The sequence below is a fragment of the Colius striatus genome, chromosome 1 (genome assembly GCF_028858725.1).
Source record: "Colius striatus isolate bColStr4 chromosome 1, bColStr4.1.hap1, whole genome shotgun sequence".
In the NCBI taxonomy this organism is placed as follows: Eukaryota; Metazoa; Chordata; class Aves; order Coliiformes; family Coliidae; genus Colius; species Colius striatus.
The window spans coordinates 90,080,728-90,103,411 of record NC_084759.1 but is presented as its reverse complement, the minus strand read 5'-3'; the positions used below and the strand labels follow the sequence as shown (position 1 = coordinate 90,103,411).

The following is a 22,684-nucleotide window of genomic DNA, read 5'->3' as shown; positions in this document are numbered from 1 at the left end:
TTTTAGCATCATTTATTAGTTTTTATTTGAAGAGGGAAGTTGAGTGTTTGCATCAGACCTCTTGAACTTTGGTAGCTTCTTTGCAATATTGACTTGACATATCTTTAAAACAATGCAGATTACTTTCCTAGGAAACTTAAACAATGCTGTTTTGTTCTCATGAATCCTATTTGAAACCTTGAGAGTGTGTTTGGACCTTTTAATACAATGTTCTTGCACATATGTGTCAACCAAGTGTTCTGATGAAAAAACTCGTCCTTATGTAGCTGGTTTGCACTTAGATTATTAGCTGTCTATACATATGAAGAGGAAGCTGTAAAGACAGTCCTACTAAATGAAGTAATTAATAGGTTTTTCAGAGCTTTCCTACCAAGCTGTTCTTCTGTAATTATCTTCCTGTGGTTGTTGAATATTCCTTATCAGCTCATAGTATCTGTTTATATAGTGTGTGTGTGTGCATATTTGTTCTCACTGTCAATACCCTCTCTTAGTACAGTGAACTTTATGTATAATCTTTGGAGAGAACAGGATGGATTGCTTTCGTTTGGTTCGTGCTCAGTATGTGCTGTGGTACTGCAAGAGCAAAACCATCAGCAAAAACATTGTAGGCTTGAGAATAGAAAACGTTTGCAGATAGCTACAAGAGCTGCATAAACAGAAAAGGTTAAGAAATGAGCCAAAATAAATGCTTGGAGTTAAGAATATCGTTCTAGGACTGGAAGAGCTCAATTTAAAAGTTCTTCTGTTACTGGTAGGTAGATGAAACAAAAAAATGTGCCAAGAAGAAGTTTCATGTAGCCCAAGTTATTAGAATGATTTGCAGCTATTTGAGACCCTGTAAACATCTACATCCTATAAATAAATTTTTCATGTTCTTAAACAGGACTTCTGTCTGCAATGTCAATCATCGCTGTCATGTAGTTGATCCAGTATTATTCTGTACTTAAATACCTGATTCCATATGTCATAAGAAGCAGCAGCATATTCTTGTTAGTATTCACCGCTATTTTATAGATTTAGTAGTGCATCAGTAAGTAAGGTCTTGAAGTGTCACTAAAGTGATTTTATTCTGCAGACTACTAAGGAATCAGATAAGATTTTAATCCGTGATTAAGCTGTCTTATATTTTGATTTTTAGACCTCTTTTGAATGTAAACCTGGGCTGAGGGGAAAGAGGATGACCTTTAAAAGAAACAAATAAAAAAACCCACTGGCCTTCCAAAATATCATGTGGATCCACTTATAATAGGCTATAGGCTAGTCAGTTATGAAAAAAGATTCATAGCAGGCCTTTTTATTGGTGAAAAAATAAGTGAGATCAGGAAGAGTACCCGTCACTGATATTTGGAGACAAAACCTAAACAAAACCACACCAAAGAGTTGTCTTGGCACTGAGCTCTTTTAAAGATGTTTGAAACCTTTTATCTCAGTTGATTTGATTTGTCATTGGTATCAAAGGGAAATATTTGTCTTCTTTAGTTATCTGACCTCATGAGTCCTTATTTTACACTGTGTAGTTAGTGAGTTAGGATAATTTACTCTAGAGGATAAAAATTAATTGTGAGATATTCAGATATTGCAGTGATAAAACCTATATAAGAAGTTTGGAAAGTATTAGAAAGAAGATAGATTCTTGGTGATTTTGGTGATTTTTAGGCAGACATCAAACTAAAAAATATCACTATTAATGGTTCTTTTATATCAGACAACTGTCACAAAGAGTCCTTGTTCCTCTTGAAAGTTTAAGTAAGGTGGTCATTCTGGTTCTTATATAATTCCTGTGCTGATTTGCAGCAGAACAAGTGTCCTAGATAGGGATAGAGGGGACGACGATTGTATTGACTTAACCTACCAAAATGTTGGGGAGAAAGATGAGGAAAGAATGGAGAGAGGGAAAATATGTGACCAATACCATAATGTTTTAAAAATTAGTAGTTTCAACATTCATGTGATTTACTGGAGCTATATTTACTGGGATACTCAGTCACCATTACATTATGCTGTAACCTAAACAAGAAGTATTTTGACCTTAGATGCCTGTTTTAGTTGACTAATTTAATTTTCAGATTTTTTTCCCTGGAATTAGGTTTATGGTTATGAGCTGCTCTATAGAGGTACAGCCTGCCTTTCAACAAAAGGTGGAAACGTTCTATACTTGGTTTATGTTATGAGCTTTTACAGACAGGTTCACAAGCAAGACTCATCTGAGTGCGTTTTGTTCCTCTTTTGCCTGACCTGTCCGTCTTAACATTTTGGATGTCAGTTTTGTGGCCATCAAGTCTTTGAAGGTCACGATTTTTTTAACAATGCTGTCTGATTCAGTGTTTGATTTAGGCTTATCATAAAGCCCTTTTAAGCTTCTGCTACTTTCTTTGCATTTGATTTCTGGGTAGATACTTATTTGTCTTAATTTCTTTGCGAAATGTTTAGATAAGTGGGAAAGGGCATACTTTCTGAACTTTGTAATGTGGTAAGAAACAAACACGTGTTTCCCCCTTCTTCCCTTTCTCCAGAAGCTTTTCTTTTTAATCTACGTCATTTGAACATTAATCTTTTGATTGTTTTGTTTATTAAAATAGGTGTTACAGCTTCAAATAGAGAGCCACTCTATACTTGGAGTGGTGTCACTTCAAGAATTACTGGGGTTTTTTTGTATTTGGTGTGTGTATTGACATCCAGAGGGGGAGTAGATTAATTGAGACATGCATGGTATGAAAGCTGAGATAGGTCCTCCGGAGGCTATGGATCGGCACTTTTTTCCTTTTCTATGAATAAAGTAGTAAAGCAATTAAAAAAAAAAAAGGATTTGTAAGTTATACAAGTTGTAGAATATATTTTGAAATAGTACAAAATATGTATACATTTGAAATATTACAAATATGATGTCTAATTAGATTATATTATTTATAAAATAATTGTATTAGACAAACTTCATATAATAAACCACAAGATGTTCACTTCTTATTGTATTTTAAGTGCTGAAGCATGACTCTTTAATGTTACTCCTAGTCATTGTGTTTTTTGGATATTTAGGTCTTAAATGTCGATTCTGAAAGAAGAAAACCCTTGTTGAGAAGGCTTCTTGGTTTTAGTAATGATAGGATTCCAGGATTAATTTTTATTTCTATATATACACATCCTTCCTTCTCCTTTTCAGCTGTGTCTTATGGTCCCTTCCACTTTGACTAGGAGGAGCAGCTTTCCTCCATTATTGGAGCCCCTTTGAGCAAAGGCTTAGTGTTGACAGCCATACACTGAAATGAATTTGCCGGGATGCAGTTGTGCTTAGGCATCTGGCCACAATAGACTTTTTTTTGTTTTGTTTTTTTTTGTCATTCAGAAACCAAAACTCCCAAAACATCCAGCCAACAAAATCCCCAGCCAAAACAGACACCACCACCTTGCCCAAACCCCAACAAAAAGCCTGCGACAAAATCTTTGAAGCAGTTCTCAGAATTCTGTGCTGACTTTTGGGGTTTGCTGTAAGTCTAAATTATAGGGTTGTTGTGATTTTGGAATGTTTAATGCAAAGTTAATAAAATTCAGTCAGATACAATCACAAACTCCTATAGTCATGTGATTTAGTTTATTTTCTTAAAAAAAAAAGTTTTGGAAAGTAGATCATGGATGCAGCAACTAGCAATGCTTCAGAGCCATATTTAGAGAAGAGAATGAGACTTCTACCATGCTTAAGGTCTCGTGAGTGCACACCACCACTCCAAAAGCAGAGTGATCTTTTAGGATTTTTTGTTGTGATTTGTGAAGTTTGTGCTCTTTCTTTTCTACTTACTGTAAGGTGCTCCCTCCTCTCTCCTCATTTTGGCAGGAAGCAGTAAACAATTTAACATGCATCTTGCCAGACTTAGGGTCCTTACTACTATCTAGTCTTGATGCTTGCCAGTACTGTGCTAATGTTGCGTGCTGATAACTTCATTTTTAGTGTTCTTGACTTGAGCAGCTCAAACATGCTGATTACAGTAGATACTGGATCTAGTTAAATGGAACCTGAAACGTTATAGCCTTTTGGGTGTTTGTAGTATATGGAAGCAGAGTTTGATCTGTGTCCTAAAGATAGCTGATGTGTTTTGTATTGAAAGTCCTTTTTTCTCTAATTCTAGAGGATAGTCTTGCCTAGATGATAAAACACATTCTTGTATGTATTTTGTATGCCCTCAAAACCAATGCAAGAGTTAAAAATGACTGGTTTAAAAATGAATGTACCTTTCTTAAGCTGATAATGTGGTGTGATTGTCTGGAATAGTGGAGTACTTAAACGCTATCATTTAGTAGTTCCTCTATATTCTGGAGTAGTCCTTTTTATTCACGATGTTGAATTCTGAAACTTTTTTGTGATGTGCATTGGATCTTTAGACGCAGTACAGAAAAAGCACTTTATTATGCTGCAGAGGTAAAATACATTGTTCCTTCTTTCAGTCATGGTGCAAGCTTCATGGGCTATCATTTTTATGTGGTCATCATGCTGTTGCTAAATCACTATATGGGCAGTAATGAGTTGCAAATCAATAAACCTTTCTCTGTGGCCTAACTCATAGAGATGTTGTAGCTTGGTGTAAGACAGCCTAACAATATGACTAACATTTGTTTCTGTATTCATTTTAGACATTTGTTTATAGTCTTAAATAAGATTTCATATGGTACTTTTAATGCAGACAGAACAGCATAAAGGTGAAGAGTCAAGAATGAGATGTTTTGTGGAGACTTAAGGCTACAGCATTAATGGTAGTGTTTTATTTGTTTGCATTTTGTTTTTTCCCTATTCTAGGACTTGTACCTTGGATAGCTATTGTGGTCAGACATCAGAATAGATGATTTGGCTTGTTCTGGTATTCAGACAGACTTTAAAAATGTCTTTTTTTTTTTTCCCCCTAATTGCATGGTAATAGAATTATACTAGTGGCTGGTAATCAAAATAATGTGAGGAAATTGGGAAAAGGTGAGTGGACTAGAAAAGAGTTCCCAAGATCAGCCGAAGTGTGCTAAGCTCCCGTGGAGGTAGTGCCTGGCTGTGTGCCAGGAGATGAGATTGCATGGTGAAAGAGAAAAGAAAGGCTGTCAGGTGCTTCTTCAGTCATAGCTTCCTTTTCCATGGTAAGAAAATGATCTTTCTGTTCAGATTGGACTGTACAATGGCAGACAAGTGTAAAAAGGAGACAAGTGAAAAACTTCTGGGAAATAGCAGAATTGCCTATATGATGGTGAAAATGTTAATTGGAAAATGTATCTCTTTAGCTCAAGAGATCCTGGTGAAGGGTGGAGTGGAGGGAGGAGGAGCAAGAGTCGAGTCTGAAGAAAGAAATTAAGGATTTTTTAGCATTAAATTGCAGTCTCTGATGGAGGAGAATGCAGCCAGCTAAAGATGAGACGGAAAGGAGGAAGTACAGGGAAGGGAGCAATAACTCAGGGCAACACACAGATGAGAGATTTAGTAAGCGGTACCATTAAACTCTTATGGGCCAGCTTATTCTCCCAGATTCAGACAATGCACATAACAGAACAGATTTTAAAAGTATGGTCAAATGCGGTCCAAATACAGTTTTGACTGTATTCCTTTCTCATTTGGATGTGTCTGTTTGCCAGACATCAAATGCCATGTCTTGTGTTTAAGTATCATGGCAAGCTGTTTGGGCACTGTGCAAAGTTGGGCATTTGGGCTGGTATGGTCTACTGGTCAGTTTGTATACAGACACATTCCAGAGTTTACTGTCCCATTGCTTAAAGATGCTGATAACTGTCAGAAGCTGGAAGAACTTCCTTTAAGCGTGTCTCTTCCATGTTATGTCTTCTCTGTACCCAAAGAACAGAATTTAAGAACTGATGTTCATAGGCTACTGATAATATTTTTTTTCCCATCTTATAGACCCTACATTTTGTTCTATCTTGTATACAAGTAGCTAATTTAATGTGGTTGTTCAAAGCCCAAGTGACTAAAGCCTAATGCTAGATCTGTGTCTCAGCCAGTTCCAGAGCACCTGCACTGTGTCAATAGACCTGATGTTTCTGAAGGCAGCCAGAACAGTGTGGTGGTCACGCAGCTTCGTATTACCAGCAGCCTTGGAATAGCGGAGAGAGAGGAGTCAAACCCAGTAAAGCACAGAATATGTGCTAATGCCAATTTTCTCATGGTAGGCCTAGATACAGAAGGAACGTGAATCACTGTCTAACCACTCTTCTGGTTTGTGAAACCTAAATTATTGAGGGTTTTTAAAATATGCTTTGTTTAGCCAATAACTCTGAAGGGTTGCTTGTTTAGCTTTTAGAGTTGAACTAGCTAAATGGATGATACTCTCCTTGGTAAGTTGATTATATAGATGATACTCTTCCTTGCTATGTGGATTATGTATCTATGTGGAAAACCTTAATAGGAAGTTATAACAGTATATGTATTATGTGCCTTATTAAGGTGTTGTGTTAGGTCACAAGAGCATGAGATTTAAAAAAGTCCAGCACAGTGCTGGACTGTAGTTCCAACATAGCAGGCAAAATGACATCTTTTTATTGAAACAACAAACCATTAATAGCAGAGCTTGTTAATATAGTTTCTATAATTTGCACGTTATAATAGATTATTGCCTTTCTCTTTTAGGTGCTGGAGATCAGAATTTATTTACTTCCTTATATCCTACACTTTCTCAGCAGCTTCCTAGAGAACCTATGGAATGGAGGAGGTAAACTTACATTGTATTCTGTGATACTGCTTCAGTGTGTGTTTTTAGACTTGGAAATGTGTGTATTTGTTGTGCTCTAGGCAACTCTTACCATAACTTGAGTCATATATAGCAACTGACCTGAGGAAGGGAGAACTTAGATAATTAAGGTAAATGTTGTTCAGCATGATCGTTTCCACTCAATGATGTTGAACTTCCCCTATAGGAAAATGATAGTAATGCTGTGTTTCTCTTTTTTGGTTTTGTGGTTTGTGGGTTTCGTCTTGGTGTGCTTTGATATACTTTGGCAGCCATATTCTGAAAGTGACACGCTTTCTTCTTAATGAGAATATAGGTAGAACTTGCATGGAATTGGACATATTTTCTTGCTAAAAGCTTAGCGTGGTGCACTGTTTTCTGACTGTAAAAAATGTTTGGGGAGTTTCCTTTGAAATTTTCTACTTTGAGAGGATACAGAAAATCTTCTAATGGAGGCTGAAAAGCTTCTAACTCCTGTTCTTGCAAAAAGGAGGATCTATCTAATTTCAAGTGGTACCAAATTTTAGTTAACTTTGTACAAACCGCAGTAAGCATAGTTTGTGAGTTCCCAGTGTCACAGGATTTCAGTTTGTTCTTCTTCCCCAAAATACATGTTCATTTTTATATTCTGCTATGTATGTCTCATCCACTAATTTAAATTTTTAAACTTTGTAGGTCTTATGGCCGTGCTCCGAAGATGATTCATCTAGAATCTAACTTTGTTCAGTTTAAAGAGGAGCTACTACCCAAAGAGGGGAATAAGGCCCTTTTGACTTTCCCCTTTCTTCATATTTATTGGACAGAATGTTGTGTAAGTAACAGGAATACTTAATGAAAAACTGAGTACTTGGATTTAAAAATCAGATTTTTTTACTTTTTCCTTTTGCTCTCTGGTATCTTTCATGTTTATTTGAACAATTAAGTCTACATTGTACAAGCATGCATACCCAATATTATTGGAAACAGAACCTGAGTACTTTTTGCCATAAGCTGTATTTCCATGTCATGTTGCATGACACTAAGAGTACAGGCTTTTGAATAACCTGTTTTCAGTACTTTGTCATGAAGAAGCTCAGGATTTAACAGTGTGCAACAGCACAGCACACTTGCTTCATAATACAGAAATGTGGACAAAGTATTTCAGTTCTGAACCATTCATGAAATTAAATCTTAAGATATGTGTCTTTATTTCATCTTCCATATGTGTTAGGTATTAGTACATGTCAGCAATCTAAACTGAGCAAGATTTGGAATGTCTTAATCCTGTTTATCTATAGTTTACTGCTTTTTGTTTGTCCCCTGTTAACGAATTTACTATCCAGTTGAAAGACAGAGGTGACATCTGATCTGTGACCAATCAAAAAGTATCCAGAACAGCTTTAAGAGTTTGAATTGATCTGTTTGAAACTAACTCAGAAGCCAAAAAGTGGCAAACGTTTCTGTGGGATTTTTATTTTTATGAAGAAGCTTTTGAACAATGTGTAAAGTAAAAGTTTAAATTATTTCTTAAAATCTTCATTTCAGTAATGTAAAGACTGATAATATACCAAATACTAAGATGTATTTACTGTTAACCAAAATACTATGAATAAATTCATTTCAAAGACCTTGTTATACCTCATTTGACTTCTTAAGTAAGTGAACTTACTGTCACTGATTTTATTTTATATGTCTTTCTGCATGCCTTCTGTTGGAATAAAATTTGCCTTTTGAAATGATTCAGAATATCTGTTTGATTTGATGATTCACCACTTCTCATCCCAGGACACAGAATTGTACAAAACTACAGTTAAGGATGACATCACCAAGTGGCAGAATGTTCTCAAAGCTCACAACTCAGTGGACTGGCTAATTGTGGTAGTTGAGAGTGATGCCAAGAAAAAGAACAAAACAAATATCCTTCCCCGAACCTCTATAGTAGATAAGATAAGAAATGACTTCTGTAACAAACAAAGTGACAGGTAAGCATTCTTTTACATACAAATATTTTAACGTTTCGACTAGTTCACTGATTTAGAAACTCGACTCCCTATGTAACAGGTTCCTTGCCCATTTAAAGACTTTCCTTGATGTCCAGCATTCAAACTGATGGTAAGATAAGATCTGTGCTTTGAAGAAGACTGACACAAGTAACGAAGAGAGAAGTTTGTTTTCAGTTTATGGATTTATGGTGGCTTTCAACTATGTTTCAAAAAGCTTTCCAATATCTTCCCCTGACTAAGTGAGGTTTAAGGGGAACAGCATGGAACAGTGTGGTAATAAGTTTTTAGAACTTCAGGGATTTTTTGTTTGACTTTTCTAACCAGAAATGGTGTTTTACTTGGATGAGAAGTTTTCCTGCCTCTGGAAGTATTGGTGGTTTTTTGAATGTGACAAAAAAACTGAGGAAAGAAAATGCTCTAAAAAAGGCTGAAGTATTTGTGAATTGATGAGTTTGTAGAACCATAGAATGATAGGGTTGGAAGGGACCTTTAGAGATCATCTAGACCAACCCCCCTGCAGAAGCAGGTTCACCTAGATCAAGTCGCATAGGAACATGTCCAGGCGGGTCTTGAAGACCTTCAAGGAAGGAGACTCCACAACCCCTCTGGGCAGCCTGTGCCACTGCTCCCTCACCCTCACAGTGAAACAGTTTTTTTCTTCTATTTAAGTGGAACTTTTTTGTGTTGCAGCTTCATCCCATTACCTCTTGTCCTGTTACTAGATACAACAGAAAAAAGTGATACCCCAACCTCCTGACACCCACCATTTAGATATTTGTAAATATTATAAAATCCCCTCTCAGTCTCCTCTTTTCCAGACTAAACAGCCCCAGTTCTCACAGCTTTTCCTCATATGAAAGATGTTCCAGTCCTCCGATCATTCTGTTAGTGTGTTTATTTTCTGAGAAATGCAGTGGAAGTTTTAGCACATAAGATGGGTAAAACCAAATTTAGATACTGTAAGAATATATTACAGGAGATTATTTTTAAGTGACTTGGGAAGGCTGACTATATGTGATCTAATGGATCTTGATTAGGATCTTCCATAATCCTTGCCAGGAGTAACTGCAATTACTGTTCTGCTGATTATATTGCTAAGCAGACTTTTTTTTTTTCTTGGATGATAGCTGCAGCATTACTTACCTTTAAGTAGCTGGAATAATGTATCCATTATTTGCTTCAAAAAAGTAAAGCTTGCTAGTACTTATTTTCTGAAACACTTTAACTCTTCTCATATACTATACCACAGAGTTAAAAGTACATGGAAAAGTTTTTAAAAAGACACAAAAACCCAAATAAACAAAAAAAACCCACAAAGCCCAAGGTAGCTGCCCCCAAACAAGCAAACTCTCAACCTTGTTTTTTTTTTCTCTGATTCACATTGAATGAAAAACTAGATTTTGTTTACCCTGAAACTATTAGGTGTGCACAATATTCAACTCTACACTTAGATGCAAATTTTATATTTACTCTCTCAAAAATATTTTTTCATCATTCTCTTTATAGATGTGTGGTACTTTCTGACCCTTTGAAAGACTCTTCCCGTTCTCAGGAATCTTGGAGTGCTTTCCTGACCAAACTCAGGACGTTGCTTCTCATGTCTTTTACAAAAAACTTAGGCAAGTTTGAAGATGACATGAGAACTTTGAGAGAGAAAAGGACTGAGCCAGGGTGGAGCTTCTGCGAATATTTCATGGTCCAGGTAAGAGTCTTCTTTTATTGAGGAAAGTACTTGAGTACTAGTTTGAGAGTTGGGGCAAGATACAAAAAGCAGCATTTTTAGATCTTATTTGCAGGAGATTTATGTTACATTGTAATACAGTGCTATTACAGAAGCAGAATCTTCTAAGGCTCATGGGAAGTTTTGTGAACCTCAACTGAAGCAAACAAATTGCGTCTAGAAAGTGTTTTAGCAGTTGCTCTTGAATTTTGGGTAAATGTCCCATTACTGTGCTTGTACAAACATATTTGTAGTTGGTATTTGATCTTAATGTTGCTATGGTTCCTTTGTTTAGATTGTCAGTTTGTATGGAGTTGATTTTTAGTCATCCATATAAAGAATGTATTCAATTTTTTATATTTCTAAATATATCTTTGTGTTAGCTGATATAGAGAAAAGAAGGAAAGTCTTGTGCAATAGAATTAAAGATCTTGATTCCTTTGCAATGTCCTTGTCCCTGTACAGTGCTGTTCTCCATAGAAGTTCGACCTCATCTTCTTGATGTCTTTGGCTTCATGTGCTACCTTTTGTATAGGATGCATCTAATTCTCAGTCTTTCTCTAAGTCTCATTTTGTCTCTCTTCTCTGTACAAGTGGACTTTTCCTGATATTGCAATTAGTGCCTTCACAGTGTAAACAGAGGAGAAAAATTATTACTCTTATGGGAAATGAGCCTTCAGCAATTAATTTTTTTTCCTTTTTTTCTTTTTCTTTTTTTGAAAACTCCAAGTTTTAATAGATGTATGAACAATGTCTTGTAGTGAATCAGAATCTGGATACACAACACAATGTACTGGCATAACTATATGACATAATCTTCTTTTGTGAACATACCTGTGTTAGGAAGAAACAGTTCATCTGTTACAAAGGCACGTTTTCCTATATGTGTGAATATTAGAAGGGGAAGAATGCTGGAAAAAGCAGTTCCCAGAGCTGTATGTATGTATGGGAGCAGGCTGTAATACCAGACATGACTAATATCAGTAACACGGTCCTTGTATTGCTTGTGTGTCAAAAGGAAGAACTGGCCTTTGTCTTTGAGATGCTGCAGCAATTTGAGGATGCGCTAGTGCAGTATGATGAACTTGATGCCTTGTTTTCTCAATACGTTGTCAACTTTGGGGCTGGGGGTAAGTGTATTAAAATGTTAAATAAATGTGAAATGTATTAATGTCTTCACTGTGCTTCTGCTAAACAGCCCAGTGCTTTGGGTGCCATATATATACATGGGAGTAAAAAGTGGTACATTACAATGAAGATGCACTAGGCAGTTTGTACTCTTGTTTTATACTGTATGCAAAATCAAGTGTACATTACTTACAGTCTAAAGTTTTGGGTTTCATCTCAGAGGGTTATAGCCATTTTTAATGAAAACCTGTGCTTTGCTCTTACTCTATGATCATTACAAATGGAGACCTCTGAAACTCTTTAGTTACTTAAATATTGATCTGAGATACAGTTGCTGTTTTCACAGCTCATTGTTAAGTTGTTGAATAAAGAGCTTCCTGGAGACAGGCGTTCAGTTTTGCCTCAAATGACATGATCTGTTTGGTAGTTACTACAAAACTGAACAGAAATATGTGGTTAATCTGCACTACAAAAGATTGAACTTTCTTTTCAAGAAAAATTACCGTGCAAGAAGTATCAAATAACTTTAAACTGTTTTAATGAGTGAAACACTGTTTTGTTATATAACAGCTTTAATCAGATATCTGTTATGAATCTGGTTAAAATATAGTTCAGGAGTAATTGCAGTGAAATATATTTGTCCTGTCTGAACCTGGTACTATACCTGGAAGTGGAGGTACATATATTCATGATGTCTAAGTAAAAAATACTTAAGTAGATTAAGTTTGTTTGTTTTGAACTTTGGGTAGACTTAATTGCTAAGAAATACATTGCAAATTGATTACTGCTATACTAATAATAAATGTGCAATTTAGACAAAATGCCTTTAAGGTTTGAATGTTCTGAAATTCAGTTATGTAGTTAGCCATGGAAGTTCTGGTGTTTTTTTGTTTGAAGTTAAGACAGTAACTCATTTATCCATATGATAAACTTCAGAGAGAATAAGCCAGCTTGCAACTTCTGGGTTGAGGAGGAAGAGACTCTGATTAAAAAGCACCAGTTGATTCTTGGATGTTAACTTTATTTACTTAGATGGTGCAAACTGGCTGACATTTTTTTGCCAGCCAGTGAGGAGCTGGAATGGTTTAATTCTCCGAAAACCAATAGACATGGAGAAGAGAGAGCTAATACAGAATCAAGAAGCTACTCTACTGGACTTGCGTAGTTACCTGTTTTCTCGCCAATGCACGTTACTAATCTTCCTGCAGAGGCCATGGGAGGTTTCCCAGCGAGCACTGGAGCTCCTTCACAACTGTGTGCAAGAACTCAAGCTATTAGAAGTGAGTCAGTGTAATATATTCCATTACATGAATGATTTTATCCAATGATGTTCTAACAGGATTTTTGAAGTTTAGAAGTCTGTGACCAAAATATAGTAAGCACTGGCTGTGAGTTATCAATATGATATTGTAATGACAGATCGTAACAGTGCTACAGTTGAATGTTTCATCATGAGGATATCTTTGGAAAGAAATCTGAGACAGCACATCCGAAAACCAAACCTGTGTTTGGTTAAAGTACTCTAGTTTTCACTTCTTAAGCTGGTAGGTAATTTATCTGCTTCTTTCCTGGATTTATTACCGTCTCTTGAACTATAGTTCCCATCATTTAAGTCTATAACAGTGTTGTATTGAGGAAAATAAGGCAGAGTGTTTAATGTGCCGATATGCAGGCTAAGTAGTCTGTAACAAAAGAGGTTTTGAACTAGAAACAGTATCTACAGCAGGTCTGCTTACTGCTATGCAGGTTGGATGCTGCTTTGATCACCTCTTGTGGTTTATAATTTGTTATACCTGTTAGTGCCCAGTAGTTCTCTTTTGTGTTATGTGTCTGTCCCAGGCTGTCTCATTCGATGACGGAAGAAAGAGATAGAAACAAGTTACAGCACTCCAAGCTTTTTGTCGTATTGCATCCTTCCATGCTGTACCCCTTCTCCCTGCATACTTTGGTTTCTGCTGGGGTTTTTTAATCCTCTAAAGAGGTTTTATCTGGGATGTTGTACGCTGATCATCCTCCATACGTGATCACAGATGTCCATGAATTGAAATGCATCTTTAAGAAGAACTTAGTGTGCATGAGAATATTTCTGGATTTCAGTGCCTGACTCATCCATGTCCTTAATCCCGTGGGTGTCTGGTTCTCTGTTAATTTTATCTCTACTGATATAACAGTAGCTGCTAACTTGTGCCTTTCTGACGTTGTAGTAGTAAGTTTTGTAAGGTCCATCTGTTCATCTACATTTAAAAACAGAAAATCTACTTCAGATGCATTGCTGACACCTTCTTGCATTCTTAAAACAAATATGTCATTCCTACAGATATATCATGTGTGTGTGTTTTGTGGTTAATTTTTTCTTAAAAAAAAAAAAAAGTGCAGCCTTCTATATCTCTGAAGGTACTTCCTGCAGTTCCCATTTTTCTCTACTCCAGGTCTGTCCCTTGCCTTAGTGTTCAGGGCTCTTCTCTGTGCTGCCTCTTATTTCTGCCATTTCTGTGATCCAAACTGAATGCAGGTGCTCAGGCTGTGAGACAGTGACACTTAATTGTGACACAGTGCATACCATTGTAGGTATCCTAGTTGTGATCCTTTTACTTAATACAGACAAACTTCCTAATGTGGCTTGTCACCACTGAACACATAGCAAGAAGCTAAACTACTTGGTTCTTATGATCTTTTTCTTCCTGAAAATTCTTTCATAGTTCTAATATTTCTTTTTCCAAATGCATGGTGTTTGAATGTTGAAATGTCCTATTGCATTAGTCAATTAGCTAGTTTATTATGGGTTTCAACACTTCCATTGTCTTTCTAAAAGAACTATTTTTGCATTGTTTATCAACAAGATTTTGAGACAACGTTGTGATTATGTTCAAGATCTTTAGTTATGTTCATCTTTATCTTGATTCTTGAAATACTCTTACATCAAACTTTTCTGTCTTTCTCTGTCATGTCCTGACTAATAATCCTGTCATGGTATTTTTTGGTTGGTTTGTTTGTTTTTAATTTCATTCTTCAATTAGTTGTCTGTGACAGATGTCTTACCTTTGATTAACAAACTTACTATTATGAAGTAAACTTAGACTATTTTTTTTCAGGTCTTTTAGTCTACTTCTTAGTGTGCTTTGAAATTCAGTTTTCATTAGATCTGATGCCTCCTTACGCAAGTAGTAGTATGTTTACAGAGATTTTTCCTAGCTCTGCTTTGCTTAGGTTTTTTTCCAAGTACTAGTGCCAATTACTTGTCTCGTCCTTCTCTCACCTTGGTGAGTGTATCAGATCTAGTTAATATAATTACTGTTCAGTTGCTTAACTCTCCTTGTTTCATAAACTAATGTGTATATATGTAAAATTATTCAGGAGGTAGTGAAAGTGGGCCTGGTTTTTGTGTGTTCTTGGAGTAAACTCTTCTAAGAGGCTAATATATTGCATCAAGAAAAAAGTATCTATTGAAGTATTTTCTCATGAGGCTAATGTTTGTTTCCTATTTAATTTTATCTTTTCATCTTCAGGTCTCTGTTCCTCCTGGAGCTTTGGATTGTTGGGTATTTTTGAGTTGTTTGGAAGTCTTACAAAGAATAGAGGGCTGCTGTGATAGGGCTCAAATAGATGCAAATGTTTCCCACACAGTTGGCTTATGGAGCTACGCTACTGAGAAGGTGAGCAAATGAGGTATTGCAATTGTGGTATTTCAATTTTGAAGTAGGTAATTTGCTTCTGTGGCACAGGTTTTGAACCTTGTATTGTGGAATTTAATATGAGATTCTGTATATTGTCTTCAGTCTAGTCTAGATGAGACATCCAGGTTTATATCCACTTTTTCCGCTGTCAGATGAGGCCTGGGAATAACTAGGGTGGTGTTCACCTCTTTGTCTGTCCTTCCCCTCCCTCCCTGATTTGATAATAACTAGCTAATTAAACTCCAAAACTATCACGATCTACGTCAACTGAGAGGAGGAGTATGAATTCCATTTATAGCAGGAGAAGCTGCCCAGAGTTGGGATGCATTTACCATAATAGAGATTACAGTGATCTGTTTACGTAGTTTATTATTTCTTCATTACCGTAAAATAAAAGATATAAAGTGGCCTTTTCAGTCTGTTTAAGCCCTTTCTCTAATTAAGTGAATGCCTTTTTCAAGTTCTTATGAAAGGATTGGTGGATAAGGTTGCTACTGCTTTCCACTGTTAAAAAACAGTTTAGAAAGATGACAAAATACAGAAACTACTGAAATAGTATATTATGATCATCGTGAATGTTTTTGAAGACCAGCATAAGCTGGTCTCGTTTGCATAGCCTGTGCAATATGTTCTATTTATTTTACTCATAGTTTGTTCATATTTCAGTAAATTTAGGAATCCTCTATCTGACCCTAGAAGGTCCTTGTCTTATTTCAAAAGCAGACAAAGACAATTTCACCTTGAAGAGTTACTGTTTGTTGGTTTTGGGGTGGTTTTTTTGTTTTGTTTTTTTAAAGCAGAGGGGATGGGGGTGATCAGAGTAAAGGAAACAATTGTTTAGAGTGGTGATAAGTGCATCACATTCTCCCCATGTTCCTTATATGTTTCTGTGGAAGGTGTGTACTGGAGTTGGCAATGTTCCTCTCATTCATAGCTCTTCCAACACAAATAGCAAAGAGAAAAAATCTAGGATATTGAGTAGCAGTAAGGTGGAACAGACTGAATGAAAGAAATTTAGCAACTAGGGACAAAGTTAAGTGGAATTTTTGTAAAAGAAGGGTTAATTGGCCATTCCTATTTTATATGGTGTAGAGTAAAATGACAAGCTGAGACTTTTTTTCTTTTGTGGGCTTACCTTGGTACTTAAGATTGAGTTCTTCTAAATGAACCAACAGAATTGAACTTAACTTTCAGATGGTGTCCTCTGCTGACTTCTGAGTGTCAAGCGTACCAGCTGCTGTCTAGAAGGATTTTGTAGTTGCCAGTGTGACACTATTTTAACAGCGTTAGCTGTGCTAATCATCCCTTTTTTAAAGAAGATATTTGCCTGAATACAGTGCTTAAGGTGATTTTGCAAGCTTGTCTAGTTAGTGTCCTGAAGACTGCCTGCATTTATTGATTATCTAGTTTTCAGAAATACAGACAGTTACTAGAAATTATCTTTGCTGATAACTGCTGAGCATCTCAAACTTTGTCTATATTTACATGGAAAACCAGAAGGATTTATTTTGATTAGGTACTATGCATGTAGAGACGTGTGTATAGTCATGTGCTTCAATGTTATTTGAATCAGTAAATTATATGCAATTTAATTCTTAATAAAATGAATTTCTGCTGTGAGAATAAGTTACTTTCAAAAAACTCTGCACTTTCTTCCCTTGAGGCAACTTTAACACAGACCTTAAAAGCAGTATGACATGACAGCAATGTAAATGTCTTGTAGGGATGATGTAATACAATAAAAGGATTTTTATATTGATTTTATATTGAAACAAGCATCTGTTTTCTTGTAGTTAAAATCTCTGGGTTACCTGTGTGGACTTGTGTCAGAGAAGGGACCAAATTCAGAAGACCTTAACAGAACTGTTGATCTGTTAGCAGGGTTGGGAGCAGAACGCCCTGAAACAGGTATTACCAGGAATGTACTCATTCTTTTTAATAACCGACATTGTTGTAAGTACATAGCACGTAAATGCATCAGCAATAATAATTTCCAAGTATCTCTACTTATATATAAACATTGATAGAACTCTGTTATCTCTGAAGAGTTCTTTTAATGTGCATCTAGTACTTAGAATTATCAATGGATCTCTTTACTGTTGCAAGTTTTTCCATTAATGCTCCATTTGTCAGCGTGTAGCTAAATCTTGGACAGTACCAGTTTTGAATAAAGGTTTTAATACTTTCAGACAAGTACTAAAAATAAAATTGTTTAAAAAAGAAGTGGAACATCCTTGATCTTATGCAAATAGATAACTTGCAACTGGCACTACAAAGTGATATTATTTGAGTTGATGTTATTTAAGTGGCTGAGCAATCAAATTTATTTACTCCTTGTGAATTAGTATCATTGAAGCATTAGCTGACAGTCTGATACTTCACTTTCTCTTGCAGGTATGATGTATGATTCCTAATTCAGTGCTATGTTGCCTGTTGTATTTATTTATATGAGGGCTTTTTTCTCCTACAAATATTGATAGATATTTGGTTTCACAATGACTTTTAAATTGAGCAAGCTATGTCAGAAAACAAAATTGGTCTTGCTCACCATTTTCCTTTGAAGTACGTTGTTCAAAGTAGTAAAATGTCTTTAAATTATAGTGTACTTCTGTTATGCTGATTTATAAAGGCAGCAGTTGGGAGTTGTGAGAATATTATTCTTGGCACAGTATGATATTTAAGTACAATTGTGTCTGTTACTAGGTTGAAGAAATGTTATTAAATACTGTGTGGAGAAATTAGTTCAGTTACTATATTGCTGCTTACCTTTACCCTGCGACACTGAGCATCACTGACATGTGTATGTATAATGTTCCGAAACAGCCTTTCTTGATCTTACTGTAGAGCCTGCGGAAGAAACTTATGATCTGGTTTTAAGTGTTAGTGACATTTACCAGTAAAATTAGTTTTATGTTTTCTCTCCACTTTCTGGTGAAGGAAAAAGACATTGTGTGTTACTAAAATGGAAACATATTTATATCTGATGCCTCTTGTTCTGCTTTTTTTCTAAAGCCAATGCATCACAGAGCCCTTATAAGAAACTTAAAGAGGCCTTATCATCTGTAGAAGCTTTTGAAAAACACTACTTAGTAAGTATGAGGTTTGGTTATTTATACTAGACTTGTATGTTTACATTATATATTAAATAGGGACAAAGTTTCCAAACTTGATAACATTGAGAACATAAATCCGTGTTTCTGTATTTTGGTATCAGAGGTTATTGCATACACACTGAACTCAACAAGACTGATTTCTTTTATAACTGGAACCCTTTGTGGTCTCCAAGATTCAAATATTTGGATTAACTTTAATAGTTATGGTTATTATATGTAAGTATCATAGAGTCATAGAAGCATAGTATGTATACTTGGTTATTAAAAAAATGTCATGGCTATCATATTCCAGTATCACAAATTCAAAATTATTTGAATCTTTCCCAGAAGAATATTGATGTGTGAGTTCAACTTCCTTTTAAACAGTTTTGACTTGCATCTTGCAAGGGGTGTTTACATGATTTAAGTTCTGCTGTCAAATTTGTTATATAAACTGTGGGATATCTGTAGATAATAGAGTTGGACCTGGCATACATTAGAAACATTAGAATTCTCGTTATGCTTTAATATGCATGGTTATTTCCTGACATCTGCTTTAATGAAGAGTCATTGTAATGCTCTTTTGATTTTCTTAATAAAAGATGAAATAAGCCAAAAAATCCTGACTGTCACAAGAGTGAATTTAGTTTTTGGGGGTTTGGTTTTGGGTTTTTTTTTGTTTTTTTGGTTTTTTTCTGTTTTTGTTTTGTTTTGTGGGATTTTTTTGTTTGTGGTTTTTCTTTTTGTTTGTTTGTTTTGTTTTGTTTTTTTCCTGTTTTTTTTCCCCTTAAATAATTTGCCCCTGAAGTTTGTTATATTTGCAATACTGCCATTGAAGTTTTCTGGGGAAAAGTTGGAGGAAAACTGAGCAAATTTTGTCTTTTTTTAATCTGAAAACTAGTCATTACTTTATTACAAATAAGTTTTATTGAAAGAAGAATTCTCAAAAGATTTTGTCTGAAGATTCCAGGTTTAATTTTTATATTTCATTTCTTTATAAGACTACTTACTGTTCTTACATATTCAGTTCCAATTTGCACTTGAAAGTCTCTGCTAAATTCACCATTATCTTCCTAAACTGAAGAAGCTAAGTGGGATCTGCAGAGTTTGCCAATGAAAAAATTGGTGTTCCTGTTTGCATTCCTGACTGCGTTTCTATGTAACAGAAATTCAGATATCAGATATCATATGAAAGATTTAATTCTGTGCAGTCATCACATAAATATACAATTTATTGATACCCGTGTTTTAATACGGTTATAAAGTAGAGAAGAACATTGAATTAGTTAAAATTTCCAGACACAGCTAAGATTAATTATTTGCATTTAAAATTTTAATGAGTCTGGAAAGTAAAATGCAGCTTTTCAGACATGTTGAAAGCGAGAAGTGATGAGCTTTTATTACCAGAAAAGGCTTTCTTCTCATTCAATGGCTAGTCTCATGCAACGACTTCAGAATCTTTTATAGAACTTGTCAAATCTTTTACAAGCATGTTGACTTTTATCCTAATTTTGGGAGAATTGGATTTTCATTTGTATGTGTAGCTGGTATTTAAGACCTCAGTGGTTATACTAATCTGTTAAAGAGTGATCACTTAGTTTACTGTAGGATGTTGTTATGAGTTCTTGGAAAAAAGAAGTGATTTTTCTAGGCTGTGCATAAAAACCATTCCAAAAAAGCCTAACAAAGGCTTCAGGAGCTCATTTTAGATCATTTTCCTGCCACATAGGAACAGATGCTTTCTGACAGATACTCTGCAAAATATTTAGGCACTTGGAAGCTCTTAAGCAATTTGTTTTGAAGGACAGAGTAGTTCTTGATACACTAGGTGAAGAAGAATGTGCTTCTATGAAAGGTTTCTGACAGTGAGAAGAGGCTATGTTTTTTATGTATCTGGCCACAGATTATTATATACTTGAGAAAAAAAGTGGTTTTAAAGTTAAAAAACTGCAATGACAGTGTGTGTTGTAACTGCTAATTTTGTGAGAAGGATTTATTGCTGTTGTTACAAGTTTAAGACAAGGTGAGGAAGGTGACATGTAGACAGTGTGTGTGGCTGTATTAAAAATTAAGCTTAAAGATGCCTGAGAAACTTCAGTTTCGGATTGCATAGCTTCAATCAAAATTCCTTTTGTCACTTTAAATATTGGGAAAATACTCATTGTAACTTAGCATTTTGCTTTTAATCTTATATTTACATACTGTAAGCTTTCCTATGCGTGATGGTATTGTGTGCAGCTTTAGTGAAAGAATCATGTGTTGCATTCTGCATATAGCTGATTCCATTCTGAAGTATTGGTTGTGAGTCTTTGTGGCGAGCTCTAATATTGTTCTAAGTTATGCTGGAACGATACACTACACAATCCTGCAGTGCTAATCTGGTGGCATATAGTCACTGGGAAATAAGTGCTTTCAAAAAACCAGGATTCAAATGTAAAGAAGTGCTTGAAGCTGCATCCAGTCTGTTATTTTGGTGGTTTTGAGTTCCCTTATCTAATTCTTACTAGACGTTTTTCCTTCTGCTATTTATAACACTGTTATGGGATAATGACCAGCTGTAGAAAAAAGGATGATGATCTGTTACAAACTACTCTATAATGTATACTGGGGGCAATGGAAAATCTAAACCATGACTCATTCTGGTCATTTTGTTATAGTAACTTAGTTACTGGTTATGAGTTTGTGAAGTATCTTATAGCTACTAAAAATATATGTAAAGCTTATAATAGCTTATTTTCTTTTAAACAGGATCTGTCCCATGCCACCATCGAAATGTACACAAATATTGGAAGGATTCGTTCAGCTAAGCTTGTGGGAAAGGACTTGGCAGAGTTTTACATGTAAATGAATCTTTAAAATGTCTTATGCATTAACTTTGCAAAGTTTGAATATAATCCTTGAGAAAAAATACACTGCACTTAAAAAAGAATTTTAACTATCATTTTTTAAAATGTAAACAGACGTGGAGTTTCAGGTTGTATTTCAGAAAAAAAAAAGAGTAACAACACTGGCCTTCTCTTTATGTCAAAGTCTGATTCTCATATTAAGTCTTAGTTCTCTTATATGTTACGCTCTTTAGCTTGATCCTTTCTTCTCCTAGAGAGAAAAGTTCAGTGGGGCGGAGAAAGGCCATAACTAACTTTGCATTTACTGCAGTCTGCTTTGTGACATGGCTTCTGATTTGTTTCAGACTTTATAGTTATCTTAACTACATGTGTATCTATCTATCTGTCTATCTACCTAAAAAAAATCCAGAAAACATGTGATTTGGAGAGTCATCAGTTTCATTATTGAGGTTATATTTGCAAAAAGTTTGTTTTTCTCTGTGAAATTTACAGTAATTTTATTCCAAATTAACAGTTTTCCTTATACATTAGTTTTCTGTTCCGTTTTATTTTTCTTATTTAGAAGAATTTAGGAGTCTTAAATGTTTTGTGGGGGTTTTTTTTGTAAAACATGCTTGGATATGCTTCTTTACCTTGTTCACTGAAGCAGTCTGATTTTCTAGCTGCAACAATGTCACCTGAGGGAATAATGTTAGGTTTAAAGATTACCCTGGAACTGCTGTGTTGTGATAAATTGATATTTCCATTCCTGTTTGAAAGTTGTTGAGTAAGCATATCTTTAGTTAACTGTCAGAAGCTTGAGATGGCTTTTATCACATTTATGGGAGGTATCTTCACTCACTCTAACTTAGGGTAGATCTGTATAGGAAGCCTTTCGCTGATGTGGTATGTTTACACTAATTGTACTTCTGCTTGCTTAGGTGAATTCCACAGAGGTAGGTCAGAATGTTGATCTGTTACCAGTGACACAGAGAGTGTAACGGTTCACTGCATCTTGTTCTACATTCCTATGCAACGTTCCTCTCCCATTACCACTTTTTGGAAATGTGTTTATAGTTTTCATGTCTGCAAAGGTTCTTGTAACATTCTATATTCATTTCTTTATTTTTAAAGGAGGAAGAAAGGTCCACAGAAGGCAGAAGTCTATCTTCAAGGAGCACTGAAAACGTACCTTGCTGAGGGCTGGGCATTGCTCGTCACACATACGAGAAAACAGTTAGCTGAATGTCAGAAACACCTTGGGCAAATAGAAAAGTATCCTCTAAAAGGTGGAGCCAGAAAAATCAGCACCAGAGAAAATTATGCTTCTGATTGTTTTTCTGATAGATATCTAACTTGTATTTAACAGAGGAGACTGCCATACATCGGAGAGCTGAATTATTTATTGTTTCCATTGTTGCTGTTCATTTGGGGAAGGTTGGGTTATTTATTTTTTCATTGGAATTTTTTAAACATCTGGTTCACTCAAAACCTTTTGCATATGGTTTCTACTCTCCATTTTAAATATATCTAGGCTCTAGAGGGTGGTGTAACATGAA

The 22,684-nt window shown here is 35.4% G+C and overlaps 1 protein-coding gene across 1 annotated transcript in view; it reads left to right on the top strand.

Moving 5' to 3' along the window:
- The window catches only part of TRAPPC10 (trafficking protein particle complex subunit 10), a 46,828-nt gene that overhangs the window by 3,821 nt on the left and 20,323 nt on the right, over positions 1 to 22,684 (top strand). The window contains exons 2-12 of the mRNA XM_062000576.1: positions 6,605 to 6,686; positions 7,380 to 7,515; positions 8,469 to 8,665; positions 10,193 to 10,388; positions 11,425 to 11,536; positions 12,567 to 12,814; positions 15,041 to 15,187; positions 17,002 to 17,116; positions 18,221 to 18,297; positions 21,049 to 21,140; positions 22,260 to 22,400. Coding sequence (XP_061856560.1) covers positions 6,605 to 6,686; positions 7,380 to 7,515; positions 8,469 to 8,665; positions 10,193 to 10,388; positions 11,425 to 11,536; positions 12,567 to 12,814; positions 15,041 to 15,187; positions 17,002 to 17,116; positions 18,221 to 18,297; positions 21,049 to 21,140; positions 22,260 to 22,400 — 1,543 coding nt within the window. The remainder of the gene's footprint in view (positions 1 to 6,604; positions 6,687 to 7,379; positions 7,516 to 8,468; positions 8,666 to 10,192; positions 10,389 to 11,424; positions 11,537 to 12,566; positions 12,815 to 15,040; positions 15,188 to 17,001; positions 17,117 to 18,220; positions 18,298 to 21,048; positions 21,141 to 22,259; positions 22,401 to 22,684) is intronic.